The sequence below is a fragment of the Zonotrichia albicollis genome, chromosome 13 (assembly GCF_047830755.1).
Source record: "Zonotrichia albicollis isolate bZonAlb1 chromosome 13, bZonAlb1.hap1, whole genome shotgun sequence".
Lineage (NCBI taxonomy): Eukaryota > Metazoa > Chordata > Aves > Passeriformes > Passerellidae > Zonotrichia > Zonotrichia albicollis.
Window position 1 is genome coordinate 19,437,254 of NC_133831.1, and position 18,454 is coordinate 19,455,707.

Consider the following 18,454-nt stretch of genomic DNA (forward strand, 5'->3'; position numbering starts at 1 on the left):
TGTGTAAATGGCTGGAGGCTCCCACTGTGCTGGGTGTTCTGTCCTGGCACAGCAAGGGCAGCAGCGCGTGCTCCAGCTCGCCTGGGAGAGCAGCTCCTGGTGATGTGCTTATCCTGGAACCCAGGGAGCAATTAGGAACTGCTGAGAGATCACTGGCACCTGACTGGAAGGGAAGTTTGCACTAAGATCAGAAATGTCCTACACAGTGTGTGGTTTGAGGGAGGGGGGAGAGGAAGCTTGGTAAAATGTAAAATGGTAGGTAGTGAACAAATGTACTGCTTTTTGGAGGAAAGGGAAAAGCACAGGAAACTTGCTGCAGCACATGGCTGGGTTTTAAGGCTCAGGGCACAGACATCACCCAGAATACCCCAGTCTCTGTGGAAAAAAATTATGCTTTAGAGCAAATTTTAAAATTTCAGATTTGAAGGTTCACCATAACTGCAGAAGTGTATAGTCAAGGTAACAACTAAACTTTTTTTGAGAAAACTACCAGTACACAGATAAAAGCAGGCACCTTCTGCAATTCAGCTCTTACTGTTGGCTTCAAAAGTACTGAGGAATGTTTTATTCCTCCTTCTTAGAAGCTGCAGCCAGTAGTTCTTAGGTCTTGGACACGTTACCTTCATGCAAACCTATGTCCAGCTTTAGGAAGGGGAGGTGGATACAGGAGTGATTCCCTTGCTCTCTGCAGTCAGGCAGCAGTGCTGCACACTGCCAGCTTCCATTCTGGAATTGTGCTTTTCCCGGCCCTGAGCTAATGGGCTGTAGGACAGTGTCTAATCCCTCTGTGCCAAAGAAAAGTGAGAAAAGCATGGGAAGATGAACAATGAGAAAGTAGAACTTAAGAAATGCTATTTTATGAACTCCCTTCAGTCTCCTGTTGAGAAATTAAATGGAAAACTATTGCTCATAGCTTATGTGGAAATACATGATTTGAGATACAGAGTGAAATAACATGTAAGGGGAAGTGTGAATAGGTACAGAAAAATACTGGCTGCTCTCCTCAGAAGTGCATTGCTGTTGTTGCTGTGCTGCCTTTTCCTTGGATTGTTTCAGTCAGAAAAGGCAGACTTTCAGAATTTTCCTCAGAGTTAACAAAAACCTTCCCCAGTTTTCTTTTCCCAGACTCTGTGTCTCCCCTCACCCTCATGCATTTCTAGCACAAAGCAGTCCTTGCTTGTGTTTTGTTCATGAGTTTTCCCTGCAGCTCTCACAACCTGCCTGTGAGCCTGCCTGTCTTGTGAGTCATCAGATCTCCTTTGATCACATTTCTTCTTGTTTCATTTACTTCCCTGCTTATTTCAATTTAATTTTGAACCAATACTATCTCATTATGGGAAGTGTTTTTTAGGGAACTTGCTGTGAATGATGTACTATAGTAAAAGATTGCAAATATAATTTTAAGTACTGGCAGGATTTTTCAGTTGGCTGCCAAAGCAGGGGATGTCTGGAAAGCAGAAATGTCAGCAGGGGCCATTGAAATGTAAATGAAATGCTTAATGTGACCTTTCTGTGAGTGTTTGGGTCTCTTGTTCTTCCTCCCGTTCTCAGCCGTGTGCACATCACTGAAGCAACATTAAATCACCTAGGCAAGGCTTATGAAGTAGAAGAAGGGAACGGACACCTGAGGGACCCTTACCTTGAATCCATGAATATCAAAACCTACTTAGTGGTTGATCCAAGGGTATGTATTTGTTTTCAAACATATAAATTTATTCAAGTGTATACACACATAAGTACATAGGTTTCTGTGGTGCACACAGCTCTTTCATTCAGATGCAGAATTAGAGCATGGTGTGAGTCACCTGAGTAGCTTGGATTAGGGAGTTCAGATCTGAAAGCACATCCTGCTTCTTTATGACATGCCTATTACATTGGAGGTAAGAAGTGTTACGCTGAAACCTCTTTTGTGACCCACTTAAAGTAAAAAGACATAGTTGACTATATATTTTTATGAAGTGTCTCAAAAACCCAGGTCAAAAGATGAGGAATGAAAGAATACCTGTACTGTGTGGCCACTTGCAGATAAAACAGTCCCTGTAAAATAGCATCAGATGTCTTCCCCCCTATCTGAAAAGGAAGATTCACCCTCTGTTCAGTGTGAAGTTAGCAACTGTGGGTTGCTCCCTTAGAGCTTGGTAGCTACAAACACCTGAATTATTGCTATTTTCAACTGGCTTGTGGTTGATGAGTAAAATGTTGCAAATGAAAAAAGAATGCAGATGAGAAACTACTTCCTGATCTCTACAGGAAGGAACAGCATAGAGCCACTTTTAATTAGCAAGAACTCAATCTTATCTTGGTTATATTTTTCAACACTGCAGTCCGCCCCCAGCTGCACACAGCACATATTCTCAGAATGAGGACCTATGAATATTATAATGGTCTCTGCTCCCTTGAAGATACTTGTGAAATGTTAGAGAATTATCAGTCATTGATGTCTTGGTTTATTCTGTAGTTCTGCAAAGGTATTGCTGTACACACTGTCTGTACTGCCTGACTCAGCAGCTGTGACACAGATATAATCTAATGTGGAGTCTGTAATTTGTGGGATCTTCTAACCACTGTTTTTGATACACCCCGGCAGCTCAGGAGTTTGGCACCTTTTTCCCCTGCTGTAGTGCTGACTGCAAGGGAACTGTATCTGTTCATAAGATCCTGTGGGCCCTTGCATCACTGTACATAAATGCGGAGTTTGTTGCAGTGTTGCAAGCCAAGTCTGGTGAAGGCAGCTGAAGCAATTAATTTTGTGTGTGCTGTGATTTGCTTTAGCTCACCTTAATTAAATGGGATGAAGGAATTGAGGTTGGCTGACATGTCGCTGATATGTCCGGAGACCTATAAAACGGAGAGATTTGAGTCTTAAACTACTCAACACGCAGAGCTTCAGTATTTTGTAAATTGCCTGAATTTCTGTTTTGCCCACGTGTTTTCTTTCTGCCAGTCCAAGCAGTGCCTCTCAAGCAGCCACGTCCCCAAGGCGCGGGTGAACGACGGGCTGAAGATGCGCGCCTCGGTGCGGATGACGCGCTACCTGGAGTCCTGGGGCGCGGCGCGGCCCTTCGCGCACCTCAGCCACCGCGAGAGCGTCAGCAGCGACTGCTCGGGCTCGCAGGGCCGCCGCAGGAAGGTCAGTGACCCAGCGTGCCGCCACCTGCTCTGGTGCCACTCCACACCTGCCTGTGTGTCCGGTTTATCTCGGCTGTTTGAGGGGCCTGGAAAGGCCCGAGGTGGCCTTGGGGCAGCCCGCGTATCGAAGGACGAGAAGAGGCTTCAGTTCTTCTTTCGGTTTTTATGTTTATTAATTGTTTATCTAAAAGATGTTCTTTCAGCCGAACAGAGATCTGCTCAGCAGTCAGCCATGAGCACACTGTGTCGTCCTCCGGACCGCCACGTATTTTTATACCCATTGTTACGTGTACAATATTTATCATTTTTCCCCAATACCATTTATTCTCATTGCTGGGTGCACTCTCAGTAATAACCAATCCAAGAGTGCCACCATGGCCAAAGAAGATGGAGGAGAAGAGGAAGAAGAAGGAGGACAGGACACACCCCAATTCCTCCATCTTACTCCTCTAAACCCCCCTGTACATAAATCCTAAACCCTGTGTCTCACCCTCTAATTAGCTAATCTTTTCGCCATTCACCCCAGTGAAGTCCTCTTATCTTCATACAGGTGTCGTCTCCCGTGTAGGGTCAAAGTCCAGCCACCAGACACTTCTGGCAACATTCCAGGACTCCCGGGCCCCCCAAGGGTGGTCTCGGAGGCCCGGCATCTCAGGACTCAGATCTTGAGATCCCACACCTGTGGTGGCTGTGGGGCTGCTCTGACCCTTGGTGTGCAGTGCGTGCGCAGCTGAGGGGTGTCTGTCCCTCGCTCTCTGCAGTCAGCGCTGCACACTGCCAGCTTCCATTCTGGAATTGTGCTTTCCCCAGCCCTGAGCTAATGGGCTGTAGGACAGTGTCTAATCCCTCTGTGCCAAAGAAAAGTGAGAAAAGCAAGGGAAGATGAACAATGAGAAAGCATTTCTTAAGTTCTACTATTTTATGAACTCCCTCCAGTCTCTTGTTGAGAAATTATATGGAAAACTATTACTCATAGTTTATATGGAAATACATGATTTGAGATACAGAGTGAAATAACATGTAAGGGGAAGTGTGAATAGGTACAGAAAAATACTGGCTGCTCTCCTCAGAAGTGCATTGCTGTTGTTGCTGTGTTGCCTTTTCCTTGGATTGTTTCAGACAGAAAAGGCAGATTTTCTGACTTTCTCCTTCTGTCAGACCTTCACCATTCTCAGACTGCCAATCTCTCTAGCATACTATAATCTACATATCCTCAAAGCAAAATTATCTATTTTTCCTATTATTTTTCCCATCTTGAGATCCTGCCTGGTCCATGTGGTTTTTATAAAAAAAACAGATGGACATACTCAATACTTAATTGAAATGTATAGAAAATAAATAGTCCCTCCACATGCTCTCCTCGCAACTGGATTTTATCAGTAAAGAATTTTTAAGATCAAGAATTCATAAGGTTTTTAAAATTTTAAAATATAAGAAAAATAATTTTTCCTTCCATCTTCCCTTTCTGAAAGGTGGAAGCAGGAGATGTGCATGCTGTCAGGTGTGGTCCTGGAGCCACAGCTGTAGTAAATTTTAAATTAAGCATCCATTCAGATGTGTGGAAGTGGTTCCCAGTCTGCTTGTTTCTGCTGGTGCTTGCTTAATTATTTTGGTGTGTAGAGAAAAATGAGAGGGATGATCTAATGATCTTTTTTTGTCAGAAACCACTCACTTCTCACTTGTTAAAGCAGAAAACGTTGCTGAAAAGGATTGATTTTTAGAAACATTTCTTTTATTTCTGAATAAAAATGGTGTTGGTAGTTTCTTGATGTTTGTTTTCCATAGTTGTTTGCTATTCAAAGAATGTGTAACTTATTCTGAATTCCTATTTTATTTAGGAAATACCTTTGTCTTCTACTGGGCGCCAGAGAACTTCTGATAGGTTTGTCAAGTACCTTATTTTCTTCTCTATTTTTTTTTTTTTTTTGGTGCTCCTGTGCTCCTCTTGCAGTTCAGTGTGCTGTAAGGATGTCATCATTTAGTTGATTAATCACTGTGTGTATGGTAGTCCTGCCTTAGAAAGGTTAAGCTAAAGCTTTGGCCTTGGGAAGATTTCTCAGCTCACGTTTGTAATTGTTGGCAGACTCTAAAAGGAGCTTCTTGTCTTACTGTCCCCCCAGTCATTCAAGTTCCATTTTGCTTGCTGGGCTGCAGCAAGCAAACTTATATTACAATATTACAATGTGATAAGAATTGTCAATGGTACCCATAGCACTGAGTTAAGTGAGGAGCTGATTTTCACTTGTGGAACATTCCCTCAGTTTGTCAAAATGCTATCTTGAAAATTGCATTATTTGGGTAACTAGAGAAATGCTTAGTGAAGTGCTCCTGGGTGTATTTTTTAATCAGTTTGGAGCATTTTGGTTTAACTTTTCCCTGGAGGCTCACCCCACTGTTTGCTGAGTAAGTGTGCTCTGTAGCCATTACTTGTTTCTGACTAGCAGTTGTGACACAGACTTCTTTTCATCCTCAGAAATTCATCTCAGAAGGGAAGGATAGAGGAAGATATTTATGATGAAATGATGTCAACCATTGAAGGCCTCAGCTCAACTACGTATGGAGTACTTTCATTTATTCTTCATCTTTTCTTTGAGATTTACCTACATTTTCAATTTAAGCCTAGATATAAAGTATATGTATAAAGTTATCAGGGTTTTTGTCTTGCCCTTTTTTTCTCTTTGTTTTTATTTAGCTTCTGGTTTATTTTTTAATTTGAATATGAAACTGTTACTGCGTTATTTAGCAAGAAGCCAGTGATCAGTCTTTCTGTTCAAAGTTTTCTTTATTAAAACAAGAAGTGTCATGAGATGGGGCACTGTTCTGAACAAAAAACTATGTAGAAAGTCAAAACAGTTTTGGGGGTAATAAAATTAGTTTAGTGTCTGGTCCATTGAAGGCAAATCGTCTGTCAGGGGCAGGGTAATTCCTTTGGCACTGCATTTGCATTTAAAAGCAGACAAACACAGGCAGTGTGTTGGTGGTGGTTTGGGTTTTCTTTTTTTTGGTTTTATTTGTTTTAATTTAAAATACAATATTTACATTCCTAACAAATTCTTAAAACACTGAATTGAAGAAGAAAAACTCTTTCTTCCATCTAGATTCTGGGAAGGCTATACCTCAGATATTCCTAATTGGAGTCTGATATTATTTAGGGCAAGTTTTTGGAGGCTGTGAACCCTCTCTAACATCTGCTGTTATACTTTCCTATTCTTTAGCCTTCAGGAAGGTTTGGAGCTACATTTTTCATGTAGCTTAGGCAGATGTTGCTGTCTGTGAGTGTTGTGGATCTGCCTGTCAGATGAGTAAAAATGTTATGTTTTTACTGCTTTGTTCTGCCATGAAACATAAAGGCCTTGCAGAAGCACCAGCCGTGTGTTGGGAGTGGCTGTGGGTCTGAGGTGCAGGATGGTTCTGTGTCCTCTCCTGGGCCCTGGCTGCTCCTGCTGACCCACCCCTGTCTCTCTCTGGCTGCAGCCCCTGGTGTGGCAGGTCAGATGACTTCTGTGGATTCTCACTGATCTTTGCAGAACCTGGTCTTGAAAAAGAGGTTGGTAAGAACAAAATAATCCTTTCTGGTCTTTGGTTTGCCCTTCAGAGCAGCAGAAGAATATGTTTGAAATGTTTCATTCTGAAACTGGATTCTGGAGGTGGCTGCACATCGTAAGAGGTTTCTGGTAACTAATGGAAAGCAGATTTCAGGAGTGTTTGAACTGGTCATTCTTCCTTGAGAATGAAAATTCTGAGCTTAAATAAGATTGTCTCTAATTTGTGGTCAAATTCTTGCCATAAGGGAGTTAGTTGATAACTTTTTAAAATAAATGACTTCCCTCAAAAGTAATGAGATTTAAAGAAGGAAAGAAAAAAAAAAAGATTTCTGTATCCATAATGAAAACACTTTGTTTGCTGTGTCTGTTCCATTGTAGATATAATACTGATATTTGTTAGGTGCAGTGTAGTTTTTCTGTTTGAATAACTGCTGTTAAATTTACTGTGCTGTGGATGTATTTACTGGTGTGGATCTGTACGTACACTTTACTTCTGTGTATGTCCTTTCCTGATAAGAATTTTGACCATGGGAATCTGTGGAGAGCTGTTTTACATACTGCCTGGATTTCCCTTTAGCTTGGAAATGTAGAAATTATCCTTTGGCCTGGACTGTTTTTCTTGAACAATGTTCAAGTGATTGGGTTTTTTCTGGTGATGATATTTTGTTCTGTTTTAGTGTATTTTTAATAATGCATTATAAACTTGTATATATGTGTCATCACAAGAATGTAATAAAGCAAAGAAAAAACACCTCTGAAAGGGCCCTGGTGCTTTGCTCTCTCTGTGTTTCAGTACCGCACCATTCCTATCCTGAAACTCAAGAGTTACTTTGTGTGTGCCAGTTTTGTGTTCCTCTGTATATTTGTGATCCAGATGCTTATCATGCCAAAGTAAGTGCTGGTATTTTAATTATTTATAATTCAAATTAACCAACAGCTAAAGTGAAATGCATGTGGAGGTTCTTTTTGGAACTTTTTGGAGTTCCTGAGGGGTTAAATTTAAGAAACATACATTCATTTACCCCATGATAAGGGATTGCATTCATGTTGTTGGCATAAGAGCCAAGATATTAGTATGAAAATAAAATAGAAATATTTCTTTAATATTTTGTTTGCTTAGTACACAGGGAGCAGGTCAGTTAAGTAAGGAATATTGTTTTATAAGAACAGTTGGCTGTAAGGACATTGAGCAGTAGGAAAATGGGATTTAGCAGCTTGAACTGTGCTCAGTGATCCTTTTCTGTAGAGTTACAAGGAGGCAGCTTTGAGCTGCTACTCGCAGCTCCAAGAAAGCAGAGGATGGGTAATTCTGAAGTGTATGGCACCTTTGTTTTTCATGGCTGTTGCAGTGCAGTTTCCATGTGGTTTGTGCACAGGGCAGTGGCTCAGGCCATCAGAGCAGAAGCTCTTAAAGCAGAGATTGTGCAACAGAGCAACCGTAACCTGTGTGATGTTACTGTTATTCAGTGCTATTTGAAGAAAAACCGTATTTAAACTTGGTTTTTTTAGTGCTCTCTTCTTCTGTTTAGAACTGCAGAACTGGGAATTTCCTTTGGAGTTGTTGCCATCATCATTGCACTTATTTTGTTTGTGTGCTTTGCTGACAAGTGTCTGGTAAGTTTACTTTAAAAAAACACTTCCTGTTTTCAAAGGGGGATGGATATATTTCAGCAACTTGGTCTGTCTTTTAGGCTGATGAAATTTTAGTAATTTCAATAGGAAATACAGGAGCCTTGAACCTCAGGTTACCAGAAGATTCCATTGCCTGAAACAGATTTTCATGTCTGAAAATTCTCCCAGTAATTCAGAATTATTTGAGTGCAGGAATAGATGGGTAGGAGGGAGGACATGGGGTTGGTTTTATAAAATGTATTTCTATGTTTGTCATTAATAGTAATTTTGGTTGTAAGTAGTGTTATTCTCTGTTCTGGAAACAATATTGAAATAAGTTGGAACAGAAGATCTGTTTTCATAATAATTTATGAAGTGTAATGAAAATTGCAAACATATGAATAATTTATTGGCAACAATTTCATGGCTGTTAGAATTCCAAATTCACCATTACATCAATTGGGACACTTTGCACTTGTAGTTCCTTTTTCTTTGCATTATTAAACACATGCAATTACTATTTAAAAATATATAGTGACAGAGAGAGCCCATAGTGACAGAGAGTTCAATGATACAGAGTGAAAAAAAAAGAAAAAAAAGGCCTTCTCAGTTCAAGAAGTGCCTGGGGGCAATGTGGGGAGAGGGAAGGGATTTTTGAGAAGGGATTCCAGAACGTTCCTTGCGCTCATCAAACCTGCACTGTGCCAGAGCAGGGACGTGCAGCAGCAGCACTGCAGCACCCAGTGAGGGGATGGAGCTCTCCAGGGAGGGAAAGTCTCTTACAGAGCCATGGTCAAGCTGTGTAAAGGGGAAAGAAAAAAATTAGAGAAAATTACACTCAGGACATGGGATAAAGATGTATGACTCATTTAATTGTATGGTTAGACAGATTTGTGGATTTTATGTATGTATGGTATTTGTATATGTATAAACATGGTTTTTTTGCATATGTGTCTGTAGAGGGAGAGAGAGATGAGTGTATATGCATTCATGTGTTTTTTCTACATGTGTAAAAACACATGGACAAAATAGAAAATTCCAGGACTGCAGCTGCATGAGACTTGAGTTTTATGCTTGGGAGTGTTTTGGTGTAGTCAAATAACAGAATAATGCTGGCAGGATGGCAAGAATGGGGACTGTCCAGAGTTGGTTTCAATTTATTAATCTGAACATGTAGTTCCAAATATTATAGCTCTATAACGGGGGAAAAAAAAAAGCCACAACATTTTTACTGCATTTTATTAACTTTTCTCTATAACTTTCAAAATTCTGTATTTTTAAAGTATGAATTGAGAAAATTTTAGCGCCCAACCCCTTTGAAGAAAGGAAGCATTGTCTCTATTTTCAGCCAGGGAAATGTTAGACATTGACTCAGAATGAGGAGATTGTAAATTAGAATTCCAGTGAAGGCTCTTGACACTCTCCTGCAGAAAAAAAGGTCAACTTTATATTTAGAAATATTTCTTCCCCTGTATCAAAGTGTTATCTGTTACTGAAACTAATGAATTGTGTTTACAGAAGTGCTGCTCAGAACAGTGGCCTCCCCTGCGCCATCTGTGTGCTGTCTCAGAAAAGGTGGAAACAATGCCTTTGCTTAGGCTGCCTCTAGCAGTCATCACTATAGCTGCCTTGCTGATTATAGCCATTTTTAACTTGGTAAGTAATCACATTAATTAATGAACATATTGTAAAATCTACAGTTTCAGTTACTTCCTGCTTTCTTTCCATCAAGTACCAGATTCTGCTGCTTTTTCTAATGCCTGCCTTACAACACGAGTTGATTTGCACAGGGATAGTGCGTGATGTCCATTAAAAGCATTAAAAATAAAAGCTCCTAATTTGTGGAACTGGAAGTACACTTGGTAGACTTCAGTTCTACAAACTTTTCTGGTTTTCAAGACAGCACTTATAACAGCTCTTGACTGTAACCCTCATCACTAAGATGTTTCCTGTTTTAATGGGGTTTGAAATGTTTGGCAGTGGCAGGCAGCACTTTATGCAGTTCACTGTGGTATTTGCACTCACTGGTAGTAATGTGGGTGAGGGAGGGAAGAATGGCTTGGCTCTCTTCTAAAAGCAAAGGCATTGGGGATAGGTGCTGCTGGAGTAAAGTGGAAATGGCATCTGTCTTTTAAATTTAGTTTGAATATTATATTGCACCTGGGGCATGTACATTTGAATAACTGTGCTGGGTTTTTTTTTTTTTTTTATTAAAACAAGCTCTGTGTGTTAACAGTTCCACTTAACTGATAGTTAACTACCAAAACTGGTGTCCTGATCCCATGCGTTCCTTTGCCTTGCCATTCTTCTGATTCCATGGGGAGTTCCTTCTGAAAGCAATACTGCAGAAAATGCTCAATTTTCTTTCGTAGGGTGTTTTTTGCTGGCTTAGGTCCTTGAATTGACTCACAGTGGTGTCATGTGAACACCACCAGAGACAGACTGAAAGAAAACAGGAACAGCAGCTGTGAAACTGGGGGGTGAGACAAAACCACATGTTTGTGCCAGATAGCTGCTAAATTAACATGTCCATAATGTAAACCTTAACCCCCAATTAGAAAATAAATAAATGTTAACCTTTTTGCAGCTTGTGTGCGCATATATGTTTAGCATAACTATATGGGATGCAATTGTATTTCAACATTAATTCAATAGCAGTGAAAAGACAACCAGATCAACTCTCTTTATAAAATATATAGGGTAAAAAATCAGTGATTACTTGCTAATTAGTTTGTATGTTGGTTTTATTGATTTGTTTTGCCTTGTGGTTTTTTTTCTTCCCCTCCAATAAATCAAGACTACCGAAAAGAACAAACCTGCCAACTTTACTGGATCAAATGACCTGAATGCTAGCAACTGTGTGAGTAAAATACCGTCTTAATTTCTAGGACTGAAATGAGTCTTGGATGGTAGGTATGGAATCATAGAACATCCTGAATTGGAAGGCACCCACAAGGATCATCAAAGTCCAACTCCCATCATGTAGGATGTCATGATGGATGGCAATATTTTTATATTTTTTCTTTTTATTTATAAAGATAGGGTTTTGGGGTTTTTTAACTATTGAACATGAAGACTTGCTCATGGCACAAGGCAGTTTTAAGGGATATTTTGTATTTTTATGTATAGCTTTCTTGTGTATCCTTTGGGGATTTTCAGAAGTCTGGAGTATTCATGTATAAAACTGAAGTTTTGATTTATTTGGTCTCTCAGCATATTCACAAGGTGTTCTCCATCATTTCTGTAAGGGTAAATTCAGCACTTACTAGTGACACAGAAGTATTTTTTCTGGGGGTTTCACTTTTTGTCTCTTTAATGCCAAAGTAGTGTTCTATTTTGAGTTCATCCAAATATTTGGGATGCCCCTTTGTCACCTGGCCACCCCTTTAGATGATGGACATGTTTTTGAATTATGTGCAGCAAGGTGTGTGAGGAGCCTTTCATTCAGATGCTTATGACAAATGATAAGTTACACAAATGAAAAGAACATTGCACTCACCTGGTGATTTTTTTGTTCTTGCATGTTTGTACATCAGGCTTTTGAAAACACAACTCATTCCTGCATAGAGGAAACTGTAAGTAGTGAAAGCATCTTACTTAGGCCTGATCTTTGAATGTGGTGTCCATTACTGACAAATGGCAGGTTCTGTTGCTGTGTAAAAGGAAACTTTTTTAGATATCTGAGAGCATAAAAATTGTTCATGAAATCAAGATAATTCAGCTGCTGTTGTTGTGCTAAGTAAAGCATTGCTTTGCAGGTTTTAAAAATTTCAAACTGAGGAGTAGGTCTAAATCTTTAAGGAGAAAACAACAGAACAGGGTGATGATAATGTTTGAGTCTGAAAGATGAGAGCTGTACTTGCAAGTGTCCCAGTAAAGTGTATTTGTAGAGTGAAAGAGCTTAAGTGGCTGACAGACCTCTCTTAGGATGACAGAGTTGGTATAATGTGTGATACATGGACTCTGATTAGGAATTGCTTCATAAATTGTTCTGGTTTCATTCACTTCAGTAGAAATGTTAATTATTTAGCCAAGAATCTCACAGTTCTGTAGTAGGCCTGTGCTATTACAGATGGGAAAACTGCTTTGTGCATTGAGGAGCAGAAGTTGAGGTAATTTTGGAGCTGCTTGTAGCCTGAAGTGTGCCAGCTGAGCACCCGACTCCTGTGCCCGTGGCTGCAGGCAGCAGTCCTGTCTGCACCACACTCCTGTACTCTTGGTGCCATGTTTGGTGCTGCCAGCTCAGGCTGGCCTTGGACACCCTGCCTGAGCTGGGATTCCCCTGGCAAAGTGCTCAGCAATTCCATGATGGGCACAGTGGCCACAGCTTGGAAATGCTTCTTAGCATCCCAGTTCTTCTGAGGAGCTGAGTCTCAGGCTGGATAACCGGCCACAGTCTCCATGTGTTACTGGTGTGGGGCTGGGGATGGGGCATCTGCTCTAGGTTACAATGGGAAAGCACACTCAGAACAGGGTTAGAGTGCTGGACTTGCTGGTTCTATGGACTGTGAACCTACTTTAGATTATTCTCAAACTTTAAATAAATAATGATTTGAATTAATAAAATTCAGGAGAGAAATTCTCAACACTTCAGGTTTTATGTGGCATTGCTTACTTATGTTGATTGGTTTCTGTTTAAATATTTTGTTTACCCGTAACAAATTATAAAAGTAAACTAAAATCAATATTAAGTTCATCCTTTTAGTGCCATTAAAAATAAAGCTTTAAGTGATTGCAATTTCTTTGCTTTTAATTGCAGTGCCCATGAACTCAGAGCATTTCTTGTGGTTTGACCATTTCTTAGACATAAGTTCTGAATAATGCAAAGACTCTTTACCTTTACATTCCTCTTTTACAGTATTATGCTTACTGCTGTATATTGGGGTTCATTGCCTGCTCAGTATTTCTTCAAATGAGCTTCGAACTCAAAGTTCTCCTCCTGTCCATTGCTGTGACTGTCTACCTCATCATTTTCAATACCCTTCAGCACAAAGACAACTATGGCAACAGTACCAGGTGCACTGTAAAGTTTCTCATCCTTTTATGCTTCATTTAAGGAAGTGTTAAATTTTTGTGCACTTACTGGAATATTGAAATATCAAAATCATGTAAGCCAGACAGTGCAAACCTTTCTGTAAAGTTAACAACAAGGAAATTCTATTAGACCATGCCACCTTTTTTTACATATACTTTTTAAACAAAGTGTATGTTTTCTGAAAAAATTCTGTCATGTGGCTTCTGAGATCCCTAGGAGCCTTGGATTACATTAAGGACTGGAGAGCAGAATATTAATGTCATAGTAAGGTTGATCTTAAGTTGTGAAGAAAAGCCTTGCTAAAAGTCTGAGGTTCAAGCTTGGTAGTCAAGGTTGGTGAACTCTTACAGGGACTTTGAATAGTAACAGTAATTTACCTGATCTAATTGCAGAAACTGAAAATACTGAAGAGAAATCACATGCAAAGGCTTTACTGTCAGTTTTGAACTCTTTCTCAGATTCCTCTGCATAGTCTCATAGTTGAAGATTAGAAAAAATTTATTTTGCAGGGGCTGTAACCTGTCAGCACACCTTAAAAAAGCTTGAGTGAACTTAATCATTCATATGATGAGAATTTAATTTGCATTTGTAAAAAGTAATATATGTGGTAAGACTGATCTTACCATGAAATACGAGTGGTGATTCAGATACAGATATAATTTAATTGCTGTCTTTGTCTTAGGAATTCAGGTTTTTAATTTGTTATTGTCTTTCCTTCCACAAATAAGAATGTTTTTTACTACCTCAAGGTTTTGTTGGCTGTGTTTTTGTAGGGTGGTGTGGGATGGGAGCTGAAACTCAGTCTGGTGGAAATTAAGATAGCTCCATTAAGATAAAGCCCTGATTACTTGAGCATCTCCCAACAGCTACTGAACAAGGTTTCAGCACCCAGTGTGCTGTGATGTGCCATGCTCATTCCTTGTGTTGGACTGGCTGATAATCCTTTCTGGGGGTTGGGCCAGGACCTGTCCCAGCCAGCCAGTGGCACAAATGAGCAGTGACCCTGTGGCACCAGTCTGGACAGACACCCTCTTCCCTCACCTCACACCCCAACCCTCCAGTGGGCAGGTTTTCTCAAAGCATACAGATGACTTGGTATTGCTTTCTTATTTTCAGGTTTTTCATCAAAGAGCCAAGGATAATGACTAATTTATATCTGGTTCTGTTTTACATAACCCTAGTTTTACTTGCAAAACAGGTATGTATTTAAAATGCAATCCTGTAGTTCCTTTACTTGCAGCAAGTTGATTTAAATAAAATGCAAAAGTGTTGTTCCTTGAAATTGTACTTTTAATGAGTATATATTTTTTGTCTTTTTTTAGTATTCTGGTCTTGCAGATAACACACTTGTAATTAGGTTTTGGTAATGAAAGAATTTTTTTCTGTGGAAGGATGGGAATATTTTTCTAGTTTTCAACAGTGTTTGCATCACAGTCATGAGAAGTTCCTGGTTCTTCCAGTTTTGTTCTATCTGTATTTATATACCAGTATTCATTCTAAATCAACATAGCAATTCAAGATAAAAATAATTATATTATTAAAGTGTCGTTTTGGTAAATGATACACCTGATGGTATCAAATGACATTTGGTCTTAGTGGCTGCTTCATATTTTTCTGACCTTTGCTCTCAAAGCACATTTTTCATAACTATTTAGACTCAAAAGGCCTTGAATAAACTATTGCTACTACACTTCTTCAGAAAATTGCCTTATATTTTTCAGTGTGTTATTTTATGGATTTAATTGATCATATTTGATCTTTTTGCAGATTGACTATTACTGTAGACTGGATTGTCTGTGGAAGAATAAGTTTAAAAAGGAACATGAACAATTTGAAACTATGGAGAATGTTAACAGGCTTTTGCTTGAAAATGTTCTTCCAGCACATGTTGCTGCATATTTCATTGGAGAAAAACGAAATGAGGTGTGTTGAGCCTCCCCTATGTGAGGGACAGCAAATTGGGTTTCTGTGATATATAGTACACATGATGTGAAAAAGAACATACACTGTAAACTTCTGCAATCTTTGCCTCTTGTTTGTATTCTAAGACCTTCTAGTGTCAGTCCCTGAAATCTGTTCTCAGAATTAGTAGTTCGGCTGCAGGACACAGTTTAAGTTTGGCAAATATTTAAATGAGATTTACTGCTTTCCAAAGACTGTATTTTACCAGAGAGGATAGGCTATAGTTTTTAGAGATATGAGTTGAGGAGCAGATAGTGTCTCCCAGAGAAAAGTTCATTGATAATGATTTTTTTAAGAAATCTCATTCTGCCAGCATGTCATCAGAGAGAACAATGCTGTGTCTCAGAAGAGTGACAGTGTCCAAGTAGATGAAAATGTTTAAGGTATCTTTAAGGAATCTCAGTTTTTCCTTAGGCAAATCCACTTTGTTAAAGTTTCTGACAGAATAAGAGATGTGGTTGACTTCATAGGAAAGCTGTAATTTGATTACTGGTTACAAACAATTATCCCGAGTGTGAGTACCTGTGGGGGGAATGTGGCTGCTGACAATCTGTGGGTTTGTTGCTTTCCTTTAGGACTGGTACCATCAATCCTACGACTGTGTCTGTGTCATGTTTGCATCAGTACCAGATTTTAAGGTGTTTTACACTGAATGTGACGTCAACAAAGAAGGCTTGGAATGCTTGAGGCTGTTAAATGAAATCATTGCTGATTTTGATGAGGTAATTAAGCTTCTGTCATAAATGCACTGGATTACATATTTACTGCAAAATGAATGTTTCACTAGATCTGTGAGCATTAGAGGGGGAAAAACCATTTTTATGCTGTACTAATATTCTGACTTTAGCCTTGCAACCTTGAAAGATATTTTCTCATCTGGCTGGGATTTTCAAGTACATCATCTAATTTATTAGAAGTATGGTTTGAGAGTCCTGACTTGAGGGACTTTATTTCAGTACTTCAGTGCTTTCATTTCTCCTGTGAGTGGATAGAGCAAAACTGTGAAACTAATCCTCAGTATTTTATCTAATCTTCATGTGAGTGATAGTATTGCTAGAGATGTTTAATGCTTATGGTAGACAGCATAAGAGTTCTGGTTAAATACTACACTGAAATGAGGTATTAAAGTCTCAAGTTTTTGTTTTCTTTCCATTCAAACAGCTCTTGTTAAAACCTAAATTTAGTGGTGTTGAAAAAATAAAAACAATTGGAAGTACTTACATGGCAGCAGCTGGTCTCAGTGTTACACCAGGCCAGGAGAACAACCAGGTATGTTGGCCCTGAATCTGCCTTCAGAATTCTGTGGGTGCAAAGGTGTGTTCAAAGTAAAAAAATGTAACATGCTATGAAAAAGTAAATCATGAACAGTGACTTTGTGAAATGTGGAAAAAGGTGACAAAATTATATTGTCTCCTGTTGAATTCACTATTTATCTCCTAGTTCTATTTTATTTCTGAATTAAGGTTTTCAGTCTGTAATCCCAGCATACCTTTTACATCTTTCATCTTTGATTCCAGTAGTTTAACATTCCTAGATGCATAAGAGAAGGGCTCGAATAATAAGGGAGTCAAAGTGTGGGAGCCAAAGAAAAGGCCATCTCAGAGCTGGACAGTAGCTTTCTGTGATACCTGAGAACTGGCACAGAAAGAGAATCCTCAAGTGCCACATTAGGTCTGTTACCCAGAAGAATTAATACCAATTTCTCTGGCTCATTTTCAGTATAGCAGGTTTGTGTATGACATTAAGATGCATATAATAATATACCCAAAATATGTAAAATTAAAGGTGAAACCCTACAGGACAGAAAATAATTTGTTAGAAAATTTAATCATATCAGGCTTTTTGCCTCATAGACATCCCAACTGTATTTAATGAAGTTTTGAAATTCTGCATTGACAAGGATGAGTGATTTCATCCTTATAAGCACTCCAGTCACTCTAGTACTGCTTTGGAGTAGCAGCCTGACAGAGCCTTTCATGTTGTAATTTGGTGATTAATCTGTGTTATGACTTGCACAGGATAGGGAAAGGCAGCACGCTCACATTGGGATTATGGTGGAGTATGGGATTGCCCTGATGAGCAAACTGGATGGCATCAACCGACATTCCTTCAACAACTTCCGCCTCCGTGTTGGTGAGTTCTGCTTGTGGGGTGTGGCTCCACAGCTCAGGCAGGTGAGAAATGGCAGGATGAGGTAGGTCCAAGTGCTGAATAGCCAAAGGCAATATTGTCTGGTCAGCTCTTCAGACAGGCCAAGCTCCTCCATGGATGGGCTTTTTCTCATCACTGGAGGGAGCAGCAGGAAGAGTGCAGCTGGATGACTTTGGAGGAAATGGAGTTAGTGACTGTTCACTAAAGACAGCATTGTCATTACAATGCTCATTTCTGTATATTAAAAGTAGAAGAGCAAGAATTTTGCTTTGTGCCCTAGATTTCCTATTTTGCAATGAGTGAGTCACTTCACATCTCTTGAGCCTCAGTATGAATACTTATATAGAACAGTATTAATACTGATTGCTAGAAAGGTGTTGCAGAGTTAAGCTTTGGGATGTTTTTTTCCCCTGAAGCTACAGCAAACACAATCACATCCCTTCCTTCCTCAGTAATGACACCTGCCTGTGTTTCTGCAGGGATCAATCATGGCCCTGTGATCGCTGGGGTGATTGGTGCCCGGAAGCCTCAGTATGACATCTGGGGCAACACTGTTAATGTTGCCAGCAGAATGGAGACCACAGGGGAGCTTGGCAAGATCCAGGTAAAACTATGAGCCTTGCAGTGTCCAAGGCATTATTTCTAATTGGTTGTGGAATTTTGCTTTAATGTGAATAATCAGAAGAATTTCACAAGAGTTTCTAATTCTTTTCACACAAAGGTCACCGAAGAAACAAGCAAAATACTACAGGAGCTGGGATACTCATGTGAATGTAGGGGACTCATTAATGTCAAAGGCAAGGGAGAACTGAGGACTTACTTTGTTTGCACTGAGACAGCCAAATTCCAAGGCATGGGACTGAACTGAGGCTACAATGAAGTTAATCAAAATAGACTTAGATCTGCCTCCCTTCTGTGAAGACGTAGAATTTCCCTCCTTATGTGAAGGACTTTATTCTAAAAACATGTATATACTGTTCCTATCTCTTCTACATCTCAAGATGAGAGATATTTTTTTTTT

General features: G+C 39.6%; 1 protein-coding gene across 10 annotated transcripts in view; it reads left to right on the plus strand.

Moving 5' to 3' along the window:
- Positions 1-18,454, plus strand: part of ADCY7 (adenylate cyclase 7) — a 71,149-nt gene extending 52,695 nt beyond the window's left edge. For all 10 annotated transcript variants that reach the window (XM_074551189.1, XM_074551191.1, XM_074551190.1 and 7 more), the window contains 18 exons: positions 1,552-1,684; positions 2,945-3,130; positions 4,968-5,011; positions 5,603-5,683; positions 6,604-6,676; positions 7,468-7,565; positions 8,204-8,288; positions 9,804-9,941; positions 11,083-11,145; positions 11,822-11,860; positions 13,144-13,301; positions 14,437-14,518; positions 15,088-15,243; positions 15,858-16,004; positions 16,444-16,551; positions 17,301-17,415; positions 17,913-18,037; positions 18,155-18,454. In XM_074551189.1, the coding sequence (XP_074407290.1) occupies positions 1,552-1,684; positions 2,945-3,130; positions 4,968-5,011; positions 5,603-5,683; positions 6,604-6,676; positions 7,468-7,565; positions 8,204-8,288; positions 9,804-9,941; positions 11,083-11,145; positions 11,822-11,860; positions 13,144-13,301; positions 14,437-14,518; positions 15,088-15,243; positions 15,858-16,004; positions 16,444-16,551; positions 17,301-17,415; positions 17,913-18,037; positions 18,155-18,301 (1,978 nt within the window). In that variant the 3' untranslated portion in view covers positions 18,302-18,454. The remainder of the gene's footprint in view (positions 1-1,551; positions 1,685-2,944; positions 3,131-4,967; positions 5,012-5,602; positions 5,684-6,603; positions 6,677-7,467; positions 7,566-8,203; positions 8,289-9,803; positions 9,942-11,082; positions 11,146-11,821; positions 11,861-13,143; positions 13,302-14,436; positions 14,519-15,087; positions 15,244-15,857; positions 16,005-16,443; positions 16,552-17,300; positions 17,416-17,912; positions 18,038-18,154) is intronic.